General features: G+C 43.8%; 1 protein-coding gene across 1 annotated transcript; it reads right to left on the minus strand.

Moving 5' to 3' along the window:
- Positions 1-2,287: 2,287 nt before the first annotated feature.
- Positions 2,288-16,893, minus strand: SIRT3 (sirtuin 3). Its single transcript, XM_075837646.1, has 8 exons — positions 16,528-16,893; positions 16,342-16,444; positions 14,002-14,142; positions 7,069-7,301; positions 6,701-6,801; positions 5,082-5,243; positions 2,709-2,912; positions 2,288-2,620 (listed from the first exon to the last, which is right to left on the minus strand). The coding sequence occupies exons 1-8, from the start codon at positions 16,604-16,606 to the stop codon at positions 2,582-2,584; spliced, it is 1,062 nt and encodes a 353-aa protein (XP_075693761.1). The 5' UTR covers positions 16,607-16,893; the 3' UTR covers positions 2,288-2,581.
- Positions 16,894-17,756: the final 863 nt, after the last annotated feature.

Consider the following 17,756-nt stretch of genomic DNA (forward strand, 5'->3'; position numbering starts at 1 on the left):
AATTATAAAATTAAGGTATTAAAAGGAATTGACAATTTTATGTATAATTTGAACAAATGTGTGGGAAACAAGAACAGTTCTGCGCCATTTTCTGACGGTGTAAAGCAACGCCCCCTTATTAGCCAAACTCCCCCCCATAAAATGGCCGCAGATGGTGGGGATTGTGACGTGACACGTCTTTGAGCCTCTATCATTGAAATACACCGCGACTGCGCTAGTTTCCTGGACGTCCAGAACCTGCGCAAACGCAGATGTAAGTAGTATACCAAGCTTTTATCTGCGCCTGTACAGGTCCTGGATGCACAGAAAACTAGCGCAGGCGCGGTGTCTTTCATTGTAAGAAGCTGATGGACGTGTCTCGTTACGTGCCTCCATTTGCGGCCATTTTCTAGCTATGCTAGTAAGGGAGCGTGGCTTCAAACAGTCAGAAAACAGCACAGAACTCTTAATAAGTATATATTAGTAGGTAGCCTATATCCATGTTTCCTATACATTTATTACTATTATACATAATGTGGCCCACTAATTTAAGTATAGAATAACCAGAATAATAGTAATAACACTCCAATAATAATCTAATAAAAACATACAGATAATATTATAACAGCAGAATTTAGGTTACTTAACTTTAATAACTAGTAAATTGTAATAGGAATCAGCAGGTTTGATCCAGGGTTCTCGGACCGATCGCCTTTTCCCGGGGTCAAGAAGGAATTTTCCCCTGTGATACGAATTGGCTGAATGTGTCCAGGGTTTTTCACCTTCTTCTAGATCAACAGCTTTAGGAATAGGGATTTAATTTATAGTCATGGCAAAATAAAAATAGAAATATTAGTAATAATGATGATAATTTAGTAGTTATACATCAGTCTATAACATTATTAGGCATAGTTTATTAATAATAATAATAGTAATAATAGTAGTAATAATAATAATAATAGTAATAATAATAGTATAGTAAATTGTAATAGATAAAAGCTTGTTTGATCCAGGGTTCTCAGACCGATCGCCTTTTCCCGGGGTCGAGAATCAATTTTCCCCTGTGATACTAATTGGCAGATTGTGCGCAGGTTTTTCACCTTCTTCTGGATCAACAGCTTTAATTAGGGATTGTATAGAACTAGAGTAATGATAGTAGTAATAATAATAATAATAACAATAAAATAGTCACAGCAATAATTTAATATAAAATGATAGGACAAGGATAGTAATAATTGTTAGAAATGAACTATTAACTCTAAACATCATTTTGTGTCGTCTCCTTTTCTCCAGTTATCAAGAAAAATATCTAGGGCATGTTCACAGGGGGCTGGATACGCTGCAGAAACGTCTTCAGCGTATCCGACCCAAAACATGCCGGGTAATACGGCTAAATATTCGCACCGAATGTTGCTTTAATTTGGTGCGTATATTCTGACGAATTGATCACTGCAGAAATTGGTCAAAAAAAGAAAAAGACCTAATACCCACCTCTCCTGGCGTTGCCATAGCATTGCGTTCCTGCCTTTCCGGCTGCTCTTTGCCCAGACGCCTCCTATGATTATGCTTCATCACATGTAACCGCTGCAGCTAGGATCAGTACCAGAGTGTCGCTCTGTGGCTCCTATGGATTGTACTAGAATATTTACATCAGACCCTCTGATACTGTACAGGGGGGGGGGGGGTCCGTGCTGCATTCATACAGGAAAGAGACAGAAAAAGTGTATGAAGTATATTTATAAGTAACATCAGCCCTACATAGTTATTTCTACATATGGCTGGAGGTACATTATGAAGGGGCTCTATACCGGCCTGTATGTGTCTGCAATGAATGAGCAGGTCTCCAAAGGTGAAGTTCTATAGAAAGCACATTCAATGAACTCTACAGAAAGAAAAGTGGTCCATCAGTACAGGATAAAGGGCCTCGCAGACACAATAGCCCACAAGGCCTTTTCCAAGCCAATAAGACGGCTGAAATGTTGTTTCTCTGAACATTGCTGAATATATTTCACAATTTTCTCATCAGTTTTGGAGTGCTGCGCCTTAAGGATCGCCCACAAAAGCCACCAAACGGCCCATCTGAAGAATACTGGAAGACGTCACACAAATGAGAATAACTTCAGGACATTCATCTACAGTTATAATTTAGGCAGGAAATGCGGTGACTAAAGGTCCAATGATTCTAGTTCAGTGGGAAAATCAACCCAGTTCAACTGACCTATCCACTCTGAAGAAACTTCTTCATTCAATATCATTAATAGCATGGACCAGTATAGATAATAACATTATAAACAACAGAGACATAAAATACAAAGAAATCCACAGGTTTATTGTAAAAAGTGCATTTGTGCTTTTTCGATTGGAAACAAAGTAAAAAAGTTACAGCATCAATGAGTCACAGTATGAAGATGCACACAGAGGCGTAACTTGAGGCTCCTGGGCCCCGATGCAAAATCTGTAACAGATGACAGGTGACCCCCCCCCCCCCTCTCTCTATGGGTCCCTGCACATGTTTCATCTGTCACATGAATGCTACAAATACTGTTGGACATGTTGCGGTGCATCTTGTCCCCACGCGGATGGCCTCACATTCGTTCGCTGGTCATGGATGGTAAAGGTCTTCATTTACATTGTCAGAGCTCTGGAAGAGGAAGAAGACGACCGGTGTGATATAATGCGTGAAGACTATAATAGTACAGTGTAGTATTAGTTGCCTTTCTTTGACATACCTTGTCTTTTTTTTTTAGCTCTTCCAGTTCACAATCCCATCCTAGTAGTTGTACAAAGCGCTGCACCCCACTGGTGACCTCTCCTAGCGCCATCACATTGAGCCCATCTGAATTGTCCAGAAAAGGTCCCACAGGATCTCGATTGATAAGAACTCGTGGTGTAGAGCTACTAACTGCATACACCAGACTGGCAAAAGGTTCCACCTACAAAATCATATATACTCAATGACAACAGGCATGAAAGCAGATTATTACCTGACCTTCCCTTAAGAAAATTTCCACTTTTATCATCACATCATCTTTAATTACAAAGTTACATTCTGATTACTTTCTTAATGTATCTGTATAGTAATCGGAGCTCTAGTGTTCTTATAGAGAGCTCCAAACCCACCTGCAAATACATCGATTTTATAGATAACATGCTGGCTGCCTACAACTGTCACTAGGGGGAAAATTAGGAGTTTACTGCATACGGTTTTATTATTGAGACACATTTTTTTAATTATTTTTTTTTATCTTAACAGTATGTAATGAGCTCCCTCTAGTGGCGGCTGCAGGCAGTCAGCATGTTATAAAGATCATATAAAGGGAGTGTTATTAAATGAATGTATTTGGGGTTTATAACCAGCTTTCAAATTCACTTTTATTAAAAATATGTTTTACTTTTTAAGATACAGCTTCTATGTGTCCTGTATAAATAAAATCTGTATTGTTCTGTCTCAGCTGATTCCGTCAGTTCATCTAAACTTACGGCTCGGCTGAGAGCGGGTCCTACATGTTTTTGACACACAGGATCCAGATAATATCGATCACATCTAAGTTATGAACTTAGGTGTGATCATTATTTGCTGGATCCTGTGTGTCAGAGACAAGCAAGACCCGCTCTCAGCCGAGCCGTAAGTTTAGATGAACTGACGGAATCAGCTGAGACAGAACAATACAGATTCTATTTATACAGGACACATAGAATTTGTATCTTAAAAAGAAAAACAAATGTTTAATAAAATTGAATTTCAAAGCTGGTTAAAAACCCAAAATACATTCATTTAATAACATGCTCTTGATATGATCTTTATAACATGCTGACTGCCTGCAGCCACCACTAGAGGGAGCTCATCGCATAGTCCTTAAAGGAATAGGAAAAACCCCTTTTAAAGAGACTGTCACCAGATTATAAAATCCCTATCTCCTATTGAATGTGATCGGCGCTGCAATGTAGATAACAGTAAAGTTTTTTGTTTTTTTTTAAAAACGATCATTTTTGCCTAAGTTATGAGCAATTTTAGATTTATGCAAATGAGCTTTTCAATAGACAACTGGGCGTGTTTTCTCGTTTTACCAACTGGGCGTGTTTACTCGTTTCACCAACTGGGCATTGTGAATAGAAGTGTATGACGCTGACCAATCAGCGTCATACACTTCTCATTGTTCCCACCCAGCTTCTTTCACTGCACAGACACACAGCCACCCACAGGTCCTTCACCATCGCGTCGGACGAGAGAAGACACATCGGCTCCAGGCGTCCGAGAGGGTAATATGCTCGTCTCTAGGGAGTTCACTATGCTTACCTGCACACGGTGATGCTGCTGCAGATTCAACTGTACCCTCTCGGACGCCTGGAGCCGATGTGTCTTCTCTCGTCCGACGCGATGGTGAAGGACCTGTGGGAGGAAGTGATGTCACAGCGTGATCTCGCGAGAACACGCTATGCGTCTGTGCAGTGAAAGAAGCTGGGTGGGAACGATGAGAAGTGTATGACGCTAATTTGTCAGCGTCATACACTTCTATTCACAACGCCCATTTGGTAAAACCAGTAAACACACCCAGTTGGTAAAAACACAATACACGCCCAGTTGGTAAAACGAGAAAACACGCCCAGTTGTCTATTGAAAAGCTCATTTGCATAAATCTAAAACTGCTCATAACTTGGGCAAAAATTATCGTTTTTGAAAAAAATAAAAACCTTTACTGTTATCTACATTGCAGCGCCGATCACATTCAATAGGAGATAGGGATTTTATAATCTGGTGACAGAGCCTCTTTAAGTCATATACCCACACATTCTGGATATTATCATTGGCCTCCTACTGAAATACCCTGTGTATATCTAGTGGGGATCACACATAAAAAGTAGTATAAATAAGAACAGTTCCTCTTTCTGGCCAAATACGCATCTTATAAGTACGATTTTAAATGGACTGGTTATAAACGGTTACCAGGTATCTGACTATTCTGTTTTCATTGTTAGTGTCTTTGACCCCGGGCGAGTATTGTGTTTCTCATTACTTATTCCTGAATTACTATTGTTTATTTTTCAATATTGTTATTATTATTATTATTATTATTATTATACTTTTCCTTTGTCTGTATGACCTCAAGTGATGTGCCCATGACAATCAGGAGATCTGCCCTGGGAAAATCTGTCAGGTGAAGGAAAAAACGGGCAGGTAGCTGCTCTCCAAAAAAGACAATGTCAGGTTTGATGAGACCACCACAAGCTGAACAGCGAGGGACTTCAGACTTTATAACAGCGTCCTGTCAAAAGGCAAATAAGAAAACATATTTAATCATTTTGCATAGAAATGATTCCAATATAAATGGATGTGTACATGTCTGCAGCTGAAATGAAACTAGAACGGTTATACAGAAGTGTTAGTCAATATCCCCTTTATCGATCTGCATAATATACATCCAATAGTGTCCAGAAATTGCAGTCAACCAGTATAAAAATGCCTCCGAAAAACTGCATTGTCCAACAACACTGGGCCTAAACATGGCTACTCTGATATTGGGCCACTGTAATCTATACACAAATGGGCTTCATTTGTCCAACTTGCCTATCAAAAAAATGGCCTCGTTGCCGGCTTTGATAAATGACACCCAATCAATGTAAAAAGACTGCTATTGTAGCTACAGTTCTACTACTACAACCAGTAGGCTACACTTCAATAGCACACCTCCCAACCGTTACGGATTCAGCAAGACAGTCCCTGATTCCGGGCAGTGTCCCACAGTCCCGGGCAGTGGGTGGTATGTCCAGATGTCAACTGTATCTGCATCCTCAGGACGCAGATACAGTTGAATCCAATGCTGAAGCAAGGAGCCAACTGTATCTGCATCCTCAGGACGCAGATACAGTTGAATCCAATGCTGAAGCAAGGAGCCGTCAGTTCCCTGCTTCAGCATTCACTGTGTAAAGCGGCCGCTCGGCATGGACAAGCATGATGCAGTGACGTCATCATACCTGGCTTGCCGAACCACTCACATCACAGAGCGGAGGAGCAGAGGGATCTCCACCACTCATCATCGGTACAGGGCTAGGGAAGTATTTTTTTTATTAGGCACTATGGGGCATTAGACTGTATGGGGGCAGGTAAGGAGGCATTATACTGTATAGTGGTAGCTAAGTGGGCATTATACTGTATGGTGGCAGCTGTGGGGCATTATACTGTGCATGTGCAGCTACAGGGGCATTATCCCATGTGGAGGAAGCTATAGGGGCATTACTGTGTGGGTGCCACTAAGGGAACATTATAATGTGGGAGGCCCATTGGATTGAAGTCCACGCAGATGTGTTTCGCCCCCCCCCTTGCTTAACCCCTAGCTGCGCCTCTGTTAATATACTGTATGGGGGCATCTGTGTGGGAATTACACTGTATGGGACATCTGTGTGGGCATTATACTGTATGGGGCAGCTATGAGGGCATTATACAGTGTGGGGGCAGCCATGGGGGTATTCTGCTGTGTGGGGGCAGCTATTTGGCATTATACTGTGTGAGAGGCACTATGGCGTATTATACTATGTGGGGGGCACTATACTGTAGGGAGGCACTATCGGAGCATAAAACTGTGTGGGCGGAACCGAGTGTGTATGAGCGGGGATTGGGCAGGGATAGAGGCGTGGCTTAACTAGGAAAAAATTTGCTACACGCACCGCATCGGTTGCCCCTCTTACAAGTTAGAAGGTATGCAATAGGCATATTACCACTTACACGAAAGGTCTCACCAGGGTACTCCTTAAGGCACATGGTACAAGTGGATGATGCAAATGAGCCATGGGCTTCTACCAACTTCTCAGCGGGAATACCAGCAGCTGAAAAAAAAATACCAAATATATATATTCTATCTACAAAACTTCCCAATTCCAAACACTGATGGAAACTAAAATTAGCCCCTTTATCTACCTCAATCCTACATTATAGTGGACCCCTTTTCAAAAAACCTTGAATATTAACACCCGTTAGTAAAAGCCATAGACTAAGCTGTGCATCACACTCACCCAGTCCTATAGATCACCCAAAATCACACGCTGCCTCATTACCCATCCACAAAAGTCATGGTCAAGTTTATAGCACCCCACCTCTCTCCAGTCCATCGATGTTCTGCGTGTAGAGACGTAACAGTACTCCTTTGTCATGTAGGAGGCGCAGAAAATAATGCGCTGAATTGGGATGATGACGACCAGGTAGCAGCTCTTGGGAAAGACGCAAGAATGGATCTGGTTTATGTAAAAAATAGCTGAGATCGAATATAGCTTCAGGATATGGGAGGGAATATTCCTGCAGTTTACTGTACAGTCCACTAGTAGGAGACCTGGAGCAAGAAGGGAACAAATGAGATAAAGGACCATTCGATAACGGTCGGATCTGATAGAGTATCTGTCATCTTTATGATCTAAACCAGGGGTGGGGAACGTCCGGCCCGCGGCATCATTTGGTCCGGCACAGCCTCACTCAGACCACGCTGCCGCCGTGTCATTCTCTACTTGGCTCCGTCAGCTGCAGTTTGAGTGAGGTCGTTGTATGCCGGCCCAAGAGTGGATCAGTCCGGTCACCTGACATGAGTCAGTGACCGGACTGGTCCACTCCCGGACCGGCACAGTCCAGTCATCCGAACTCACGTCAGTGACGTGAGGTCATGTGACTGGACTGGTCCACTCCTGTCACAGAACGCCCCGACCTCACATCGACCGCCGCTGCCACCGTATCATTCCCTCCTTGGCTCCGTCCACCCTACTCACTCATATTTAGGAGCAGGAGAAGGGCGGAGCCAAATATAGCGGCGGCGGTCTGAGTGAGGTCGGAGTCCGGTCACCTGACCTAAGTCAGTGACGTGAGGTCAAAAGTCAGTGACGTGAGGTCAGGTGACCGGACTGGTCCACTCCCGTCACAGCACGCCCCGACCTCACGCTGCCGCCGTGTCATTCCCTCCTCGGCTCCGTCCGCGCCCCCTATTTACACAAAGTGAGGTCCAAGTCACCAGAACTTCGTTTTGAACTAGCAGTATGCTAATATAGTTCATGCTAGCCTAATTTTAAGGGTATGTGAACACGTAGTATTTTCAGGCATATTTAGGCGTATTTACGCCTCAAAAAACGCAAGCAGAACACTTACAAACATCTGCCCATTGATTTCAATGTGAAATACGGCATTCTGTTCCGACAGGGCGTTTTTTTATGCCTCGTTTTCCAAAAATGGCATGTAAAAAGACACCCGCGAAAAAGAAGTGCATGTCACTTCTTGGGATGTTTTTGGAGCCGTTTTTCATTGACTCTATAGAAAAACAACTTAAAAAACGGCAGTAAAAAACACTGCGAAAATCGCGAGTGGCTTAAGAAACGGCTGAAAATCTGGAGCTGTTTTCCCTTGAAAACGGCTCCGTATTTTTAGACGTTTTTTCTTTTGTGTGTGCACATGCCCTCAATGTATTTTCCTTTTTCCCCAGGGTGCCTGCTTTGCATTAAAAACAATATTATTAAGTTTATGCAAATTAGTATTTCAGTGCAACGAGGGCGTGCCCATTGCACCAAAATGCTAGAGCGTCATTGCCCTGATCAACCTCCCTCCCTGCTTGCTGTGATTGACATGGGCCCAGCAGCGTACTCGGCGAGTTCACGCCTGGCCACGTAAAGAAGTGAACGTGCACGTTCATCAACGCATGCGCAGTAGTGCCTTCATCAGTGCATGCACAGTAGTGCCGATTACAACGACGGACATATTCTTTATACTGCGCATGCGCCGACTAAGATGTAGGAACTCGTGCGCGTTCACTACACTACGGGGCCAGGGGTGAACTCGCCGAGTACGTTGCCTGGCCCATGTCAATCACAGCAAGCAAGGAGGGAGGGGGGTTGAACAGGGCAATGATGCGCTAGCATTTTGGTGAAACAGACACGCTCTCGTTGCACCGAAATGCTAATTTGCATAAAGTTAATAAGAGTGACAGACTCCCTTTAAACGTTTTTTTTCATCAAGGACATTTATGATATATCCACATAAATGTCCGATAGATGCGGGTCCCAGATCTATCTCTAGAACGGGGCTCCCTAAACCCTGTTCTACCTCTTTGTATGGAGCATGAAGCTTGTGATTTCCACCATAAAGAAGGAAACAGCTGTTTCCGTAAGTCTCATAGAAATGAACAGTAGTTACGGAAACAGCGTACCTCGCATGCTGCGCTGCTTCCATAACTGCAATTCACTACTGTGGGCGTTACGGAAACAGCTCAGCTCAGCGAGCTTCGCTGTTTTCTGCTTCATGGTCAGAAATCAGCAGGAACACAGAGAGGTAGAACGGGGTTTAGGGGGCCCCGATCTAGAGATAGGTGCGGGTCCCAGAGGTAGGACCCACATCTATCTGACATTTATGACATATCCTGTGGATATGTCATAAATGTCCCTGATGGGAAAATTCCTTTAAGTAAGTCGGAATAACTTCGGACCCATTCACACGAGCGTGAATATTGTACATGTGCTGCGCATGGAAATCACACACAGTACATGGACCCAAAAAAAAAAAAAAGATGTGCTTTGCGAGTGCGTGAAAAACGCATGCCACTCTCTCGCCTCTTTCCATTGTTGCCTGGCCTGATCATGGATGATCAGGTGGGGTATGTACGTGGTAGAGAATCTCGGGATAATACCAACAAGACCCTTCTTTTAACGTCATATTGCCAATCCCGCAAAATACTGATGTGTCTCCTCTCAGTTGATGCCGAAAAGGCTTTTGACAGGGTGCACTGGATGTTTCTCCGTAGTGTCTTGATACAGGTTGGCCTTGGCACCACTATGGTGGACAGGATTATGGCATTGTACCATGGGCCTACAGCTCGAGTTCGAGTTAACGGTCTCTTATCTGACTCTTAGGGTATGTTCACACGAGGTCATTACGTCCGTAATTGACGGAGGTATTTCGGCCGCAAGTACCGGACCGAACACAGTGCAGGGAGCCGGGCTCCTAGCATCATACTTATGTACGACACTAGGAGTCCTTGCCTCGCTGCCGGACAACTGTCTCGTACTGAAAACATGATTACAGTACGGGACAGTTGTCCGGCAGCGAGGCAGGGACTCCTAGCATCGTACATAAGTATGATGCTAGGAGCCAGGCTCCCTGTACTGTGTTCGGTCCGGTACTTGCGGCCGAAATACGTCCGTCAATTACGGACGTAATGACCGTCTGAACATACCCTTTGTCTATTACTAATGGTACGAGACAGGGGTGCCCACTCTTGCCTCTACTATATGTTTTGGTCATGGAACACCTGGCCGTGGCACTACGGAAGAATCCTAATATTAATGGCATATGTGTTGGCGCACAGCATCACAAACTGGCACTATATGCTGATGATCTTCTTGTGTACATTACGACTCCTATGATTTCTTTGCCATCTTTGACTGGGGAGTTTGAGCGGTTTGGGCATTTGAGTAATTTTAAAGTTAATTACTCTAAATCTGAGGCACTGAATATATCTCTGGACGCTCCTCTTGCTGTTCATCTCGCTTGGGTTTTCCCGTTTAAGTGGCACTCTAAGTCCTTAAAATACCTGGGGATACATGTCATTACACATTTGTCTGACTTGTTTACCTTGAACTACACACCTATCTTACAACGTACCCTGAGGGAAATGGCGGCGTATGGCGGGAGCCGCATGTCGTGGTTTGGACGTATTAACGCTGTCAAAATGGATATCTTGCCCAAATTCCTATACATCTTTCAGACCGTCCCTATTGTAGTGCCAGCGTGTTTCTTCCAGTCCTTACATAGGGCCATAGCCAAATTTGTATGGGGGTCCTCTAAGCCGCGCATTCGATTTTCTGTCCTTAGCCGACCGAAACTGGAGGGGGGCGCGGGTTTGCCAGATTTTAAGCGTTATCATCAGGCTGCGATCCTCATGCGATTGGTGGACTGGTTCCGCTCAGATGCCGGTAAGCAATGGGTGCGCATTGAGAAGGGAACGTCTTCCCTCGCCTTGTCCTCCTTGCCTTGGTTGACTGCCTCCCAGCGACCAACGTCTTCTTTGCCTTTCCTCACACGTCAATTTCTTGTAGTTTGGGAGCGGATCATTGGTACTCTGGACCTTGTTCACCGTCCGGGTCCTATGACTCCCCTCTTTGATAACCCTTCCTTCACTCCGGCAGTGGGTGTGGATACATTCCTCTGTTGGGAGAGACGGGGCAGTGGATGTCTGGCTCAAACCCTTACACCTGATGGTTCAATTTTGTCACTGACTGCTGTCTCTGAGGCCTGCCCGAGGAGACTATCAATATGGTGGTCCTATTTTCAGCTGCGTTCATATCTCTCTTCCATGGGTGATTGTCTTGTGTTGCTCCAGGATAAGACTCCTTTGGAACATTATCAGTCTTTGACTTCTGTTCCTTCTCACGCGCTGTCTCATTTACATGGTGTCCTCCATCCTAGATATTCTTACTCTCAATTGACATTCACTGCAGCTTGGGATGAGGAAATGGGAGTTCGGCACTCTGAGGAGGAATCGGGAACTTCCTTCTTGCTGGCTCATAAATTACCGACTTCATGTTTTGCTCAGGAGAAGAACTATAAGATACTTACCAGATGGTACCGCTATCCTTCCTTTTTACATAGGATATTTCCTGATGTGTCTGCCGATTGTTGGAGGTGTGGGGAGACTCCTGGAACCATGTTACACATTTGGTGGGATAGCCCCAAGCTCCGGCCCTTTTGTGAAAATTTTTTTGATCTCGACAACAAACTTTTTGCCACTGAAGTGCCTACCTCGGCTTCTGTTGGGTTGCTTTCCATGGTTCCTGGATCACTCCCACACCTCAAAAAGGGTGTCTTTAGGCACTTTCTGACTGCAGCTAGAACGGTCATCCCACATCATTGGAAGTCTAGTACTGTGCCTTTTTTGAAGGAATGGGTAACAGAGCTGAATGGGATTATGAGGATGGAGGAGCTGATGTCTGCTGATCGGGGTACAGCAGAGAACTTTGTTCGTACCTGGTCTATCTGGTCTGGATTCCGGGGTGGTGCTGATCTGCCTCTCTGGCTTGATGGCCTTTTCTGTTGACTGATCATATAGCCAAAACTGCGTGCTTTTGTCCGTCTGTGTTTCCCTTTGTTGTCTTGCGTTTATGTAACTTTGGGTTGGAATTTGCACTTAAAGAGGCTCTGTCACCAGATTTTGCAACCCCTATCTCCTATTGCAGCAGATCGGCGCTGCAATGTAGATTACAGTGACGTTTTTATTTTTAAAAAACGAGCATTTTTGGCCAAGTTATGACCATTTTTGTATTTATGCAAATGAGGCTTGCTAAAGTCCAACTGGGCGTGTTTAAAGTAAAAGTCCAACTGGGCGTGTATTATGTGCGTACATCGGGGCGTTTTTACTACTTTTACTAGCTGGGCGTTCTGACGAGAAGTATCATCCACTTCTCTTCAGAACGCCCAGCTTCTGGCAGTGCAGACACAGCGTGTTCTCGAGAGATCACGCTGTGTCGTCACTCACTTCCTGCCCCAGGTCCTGCATCGTGTCGGACGAGCGAGGACACATCGGCACCAGAGACTACAGTTGATTCTGCAGCAGCATCAGCGTTTGCAGGTAAGTCGATGTAGCTACTTACCTGCAAACGCTGATGCTGCTGCAGAATCAACTGTAGCCTCTGGTGCCGATGTGGCCGACACGATGCAGGACCTGGGGCAGGAAGTGAGTGACGTCACAGCGTGATCTCTCGAGAACACGCTGTGTGTCTGCACTGCCAGAAGCTGGGTGTTAACGAACAGAAGTGGATGATGCTGATTCGTCAGCATCATACACTCCCATTCCTAACGCCCAGCTAGTAAAAGAAGTAAACACGCCCCGATGTACGCACATAATACACGCCCAGTTGGACTTTTACTGTAAACACGCCCACTTGGACTTTTGTAAGCCTCATTTGCATAAATACAAAAATGCTTGTTTTTTAAAAATAAAAACGTTACTGTAATCTACATTGCAGCGCCTATCTGCTGCAATAGCAGATAGGGGTTGCAAAATCTGGTGACAGAGCCTCTTTAACCGTGTCATTGTTGCTCGTTTATCTTTTTTTTGTTCTCGGGACTGGTTTCCCTACATTTTGCACTACCTTTGATGTAAATTGGGTATTGATAATTGCCATTAGCTGTTATTATCTTCTTCCCATTGCTGCGGTGGCTGGGGGGCTACCTCCTACCACTGTTCATATGTTTTTTGTAACATTTTATACAGTCTGAATTTCTTATGCTGCACTGTGTGCAAACTTTTGCAATTTTGCGAGATGTTTTATACGCTCTGTTATGTTTTCTACTCTAATAAAATTGTTTTGATAAAGTAAAAAAAACGCATGCCACTCGCAAAGTACACAAATGCAGAACGCAACACACGGACCAGATTTACACGCGTTTTTCACGCACGTGAATCTGATACGCTCGTGTGAATGTAGCCTTACTGTTGCGAGCATTTCTTTTCATAACTTACCAAAGAGACGGCTGCGCTCCATACTGACCGACGCAGTAGCAACATCATCAATACCGGCTCACATCACACGTTTACCAAAGAGAAGCAGTTCCAGCAATCACATTAGGGGGGAGTTAATTAAATGTTTGACCAAATATAGCAGGCAAATTTGTAAGTTTTGTATGGCCCGCGAATGATGTTATAAATAAACAAACGGACCTCGGTAGAAAAATGGTTCCCCATCCCTGATCTAAACGACTGGCGAGTTCTATATATTTCATGCATTTCTAAACAATACTAAATTAATTCGTAAATATTTTCCACTCAGTGATCATTTCCATTCTGTAGAGGACAAAACTGACAAAGTGTTCAAATGCTTGCATTCATTTATATATGTATTAGGTATTACTTATATATATATATATATATATATATATATATATATATATAGTGCTGACATATTTTGTAGCACAGCATGCAGGGTCTGTATGTATCTATAGATCACAATCTAATTTTTAGATCACACAGAAATGCGCTAGCGTCCATATGTTTTTAACTTTACCTGAAATCTGGGATCCCACTGTCCGTGCTGATACCGGCACCAACCATGACTAATATACGGCGGTAGAAACCTTCCTTTATTTTCTCAGCCACGTCAGTGAGAGATAAAGCGCTGCTCTTAATGCTATGAGCTCGCACCCATCTGTGACAAGAGAAAGCACAGATTGTAATTAATTCTGGTCAAATATACACTTCACGGAAGCCTCTCAATGTACTACGGATAAACGTTTCCCCAAAAATCATAAAAGTAGTCCCATTCTGTCAAGCTGTCAACAATTCAACTTTTTTTAGTTACAACTGTTTCTAGCGGAGCGGAGTGACAAACAATGAGTCTACCATATGGGTATGCTCATATAGGATGGAGATATTGCGGATTTTCCGTCTGGATTTACGGCCGGAAACTCTGCAGCGTACTACAGTAGCAGAAAAGCGGATGAATTTTTAACAAATCTCATCCACACGCCGCAGAAAATTTGCATACATCGTGCTTTGAAACGCAATTGGTGTGAATTATAAATCGAATTCCTCATGTACATGGCCGTGCCTGTAATCACGGTCTGCGATTACAAGCACAGCTGGGCACTGGCGGCCGCGGACAGTCACCCGCATTTTTTGAGCCGTGCTCCCATACAAAATAGGGAGCATGGTCCGTAAAAAGCAAAAGATAGGACATGTCCCATCTTTTGCGGAGGCTTTCTACGGCCCAGAAACCTTCCCGCAAATGTACGGGAAGGTGTCCGGGGTCAATAGAAATGAATAGCTCCTAAATTGCGGACCGTAATTACGGTCCACAAATACGGACGAAATCTACGGTCGTGTGCATGGGGCCTAATAGTTGTTCTTTCTTAGGCCTCATGACTGAAGCATTTGCAGTTCTGTATGGTGCCTCTGTACAACGCCATATACGCTTCTAGGATCAATGCTTCTAGGGGAGAATACCTCTGTAATATGGCATGAAATGGAACAGGAGATGATCGGAGGCATAGGGAAGTACACTATAAGTCCATAGATTCTTTGGACGCTGTATTACGTACATGTACAACACAAATATATAATACGGACATGTTCTTGAGCTCATAAAAAGGGGTCTGCTTGGTGACAGTCTCCCTTTAAAATAGTCCATATAATGGCCTCAAAGGGTTATCCCAGAATCTGCCATTTTTACTAAAAGTCCAGTATCCACCTATTTCCTATTGCTACATGCCCCAAGACACTTTTATGATTTTTTTAGTCCTGGTTTTTGACTTTGGTTCTTCGGTTTATGCTGGAATCATTCTCTACACTGGGCAATCCTTCAGATCGGCACACATGACCGCCGCTTTAGTTAGATACTACAATTCCCACAATCCTTTTTGCTCTTTGTACTCTCTCGTGCGTATTGGTGTAGATTGCGCATGCTTGCCCTGAGCACGGAAACCACGCATGTGCAGTCATACCGCAAAGAAAGAAGGAGCACAGCTATAGCAAAATAGCGGCGCAGTACTGAGGATGCTCAAATCGTTACTTTGTGATAAATAATTAAAATGTCAAATATTTCTTCTTTTTTAATAGGTGTACAGTGAGGTTTGGTTACGATTGTAGGAATACCCCCTTAACAAAAATTACATTATTAATGGAGGGACTTCTTATGCATTTTACTCCGGGGTCTCACAAATTACAAACTTCAAATTCACTTTTGGGGTACCTCATGAAATTACCATACTCTGGTTTGGGAAAACTCAGACAAGATGGAGCATTATGCTGCAGGAACACAATGATGCTACCCATTATAGGAAGGGTATGCTCTTCTACAGCTCCCCTGCTTCACCCCTATCTGCCCTTCGGTTAGTACAGGGAGGCACAACCTGGACGATGCTGGGAAAGTTCCCAAATGCTGCCTCTTGTGAACCAATTTATTGAGGCCATACTCAGGGTTCTTAAACTAGGACTTGGTAGTAATAATAATAGCTCATTTTTCACTATGCTTACATTGCAATCCCCCCACGCCAGCTCCCCAGGTCCCCCACTAGTAGTGGCAGCCAATCACGCCTGTAGGTGATGTCATTATGGATGACAGTCGCAGCGACAAGTAGTGCTGTACTTGCCTCCATGATCATCACACTCCAGTCTAAACAGAGGAGTGGTTGGGGATCCAGAAAGCAGTGTAGATTATAAGTATATGAAAAATTTGTTATTTTATATTTTATGGCAAGAGAGACCTTGTTCTTCGAGTCCGGAAAACCCTCTTACAAATCCAAGTAATAGTTGAGTTTTTAAAGACACTCTAAATTTTATATCCGATAACACAGAACATTTGATAATCAATCTGGATTAAGGGAATTTCATGGTTACTTTTACTCGCCGTGAAAGTGGGTTATGGTCAGTTCTGCAGCCATTCATTTGTGATATTCTATTTCGGCCAGTATTTCGCAGCAACGGATATAGGTTTGCATGGATCCTTCGTTCTGAATGAAAGAGTTAAAGATTAAGAACTTGGCGATGTAATGACATAAAAACATTGCTCAGGAAAATAGAAGATTGTCCTTACCTCTCCCTAGCTGTGACCACGCTGCCACCTGAACCATTTTCTTAAAAGATGGTTGATAGGAAACACACAGCAAAGCCATATTCTTTCTTCTCCGAGACTCTGCACAGTATAGATACTATAGCGTAGACTGCGTATTTGAATGCAAAATAGGTCTTTATATTGCTGCCTTCTCTGAATATATATGTATATATAATGGCGCCCAGATAGGAGTCTCTGCTGGCGACACTACATCAGCTACCGCTGGGTAAATCTGTGATGAAATCTGGCACAATACCTTATGTATGTGTGGGGTTAGTACATGGTCGGTGCTTTGTCTGTGTGTATAAAGTTGTGTTTCATGTGCTGGGCTGCCGTGTGTCATCTGCCTGGGTCCTCCCCATGGTGCACGCACGCCAATAGGCTCCTAGTTAAGCCAGCCTGGTGGGTGTGATCCCAGTCAGCAGCTTTAACCTTGACTCTACAGCCTCGCTCACTTAACCTCTACACTACTGGAAGGAAACAACTAGACGAAGAACAGCAATAACTTTTCTGTAACATTGACATAAAGATTAACATTGCACTTTAACATGAGCTGATACATTTTACCCACTTTGATATAGTGTAGCAAACTATCAAGACATGGGGTGGTTATGTTTCTGTTCACTGACAGCAAGCAGAAATATTGAAAATGGTGAGAATTAAATGAGATAGTTGCATGACTTTTCAGTATACTGTTATTAATCTTTATTTACTTTAGACTATAAAACATTGATGCCCAACCGGCGACCCTCATTTGCCAGGGGAAGGCAAATTCATATGGTGACATGAGCGCTCCTGTATACTGAGTGCTCTACTAAACCCTATAGGGGTTTTCTCAGACTCGACAATTATCACCTATTCACAGGATAGGTGATAATTATCTGATCGCTGGGGGCCTCAACGCTGGGACCACCACCGATTGCGAGAATGGGGGTCCCAAACCCCCTGTTACTCCTCAGTGCTCGACCACAGTGAGAAGGACATTGAGTGGTGGAAACAGCAGCTGTTTCCATCAGTCCCGTAGAGGTTGAATGGAGCGGCGAGCACATGCTCCCTGTTTTCGCGATCGGTGGGGGTCCCAGCAGTGGGGCCCCAGCCATCAATTATCCCCTCTTCTGTGGATAGGTGATAATTTCTTATTCTGGGACAACCCTTTAAAGATCAGAAGAGCTCCTCTGCTTTCTCCTTTGTTATGGAAGCACTGTGATATC

This window comes from Rhinoderma darwinii, chromosome 9 (assembly GCF_050947455.1).
Source record: "Rhinoderma darwinii isolate aRhiDar2 chromosome 9, aRhiDar2.hap1, whole genome shotgun sequence".
NCBI lineage: Eukaryota > Metazoa > Chordata > Amphibia > Anura > Rhinodermatidae > Rhinoderma > Rhinoderma darwinii.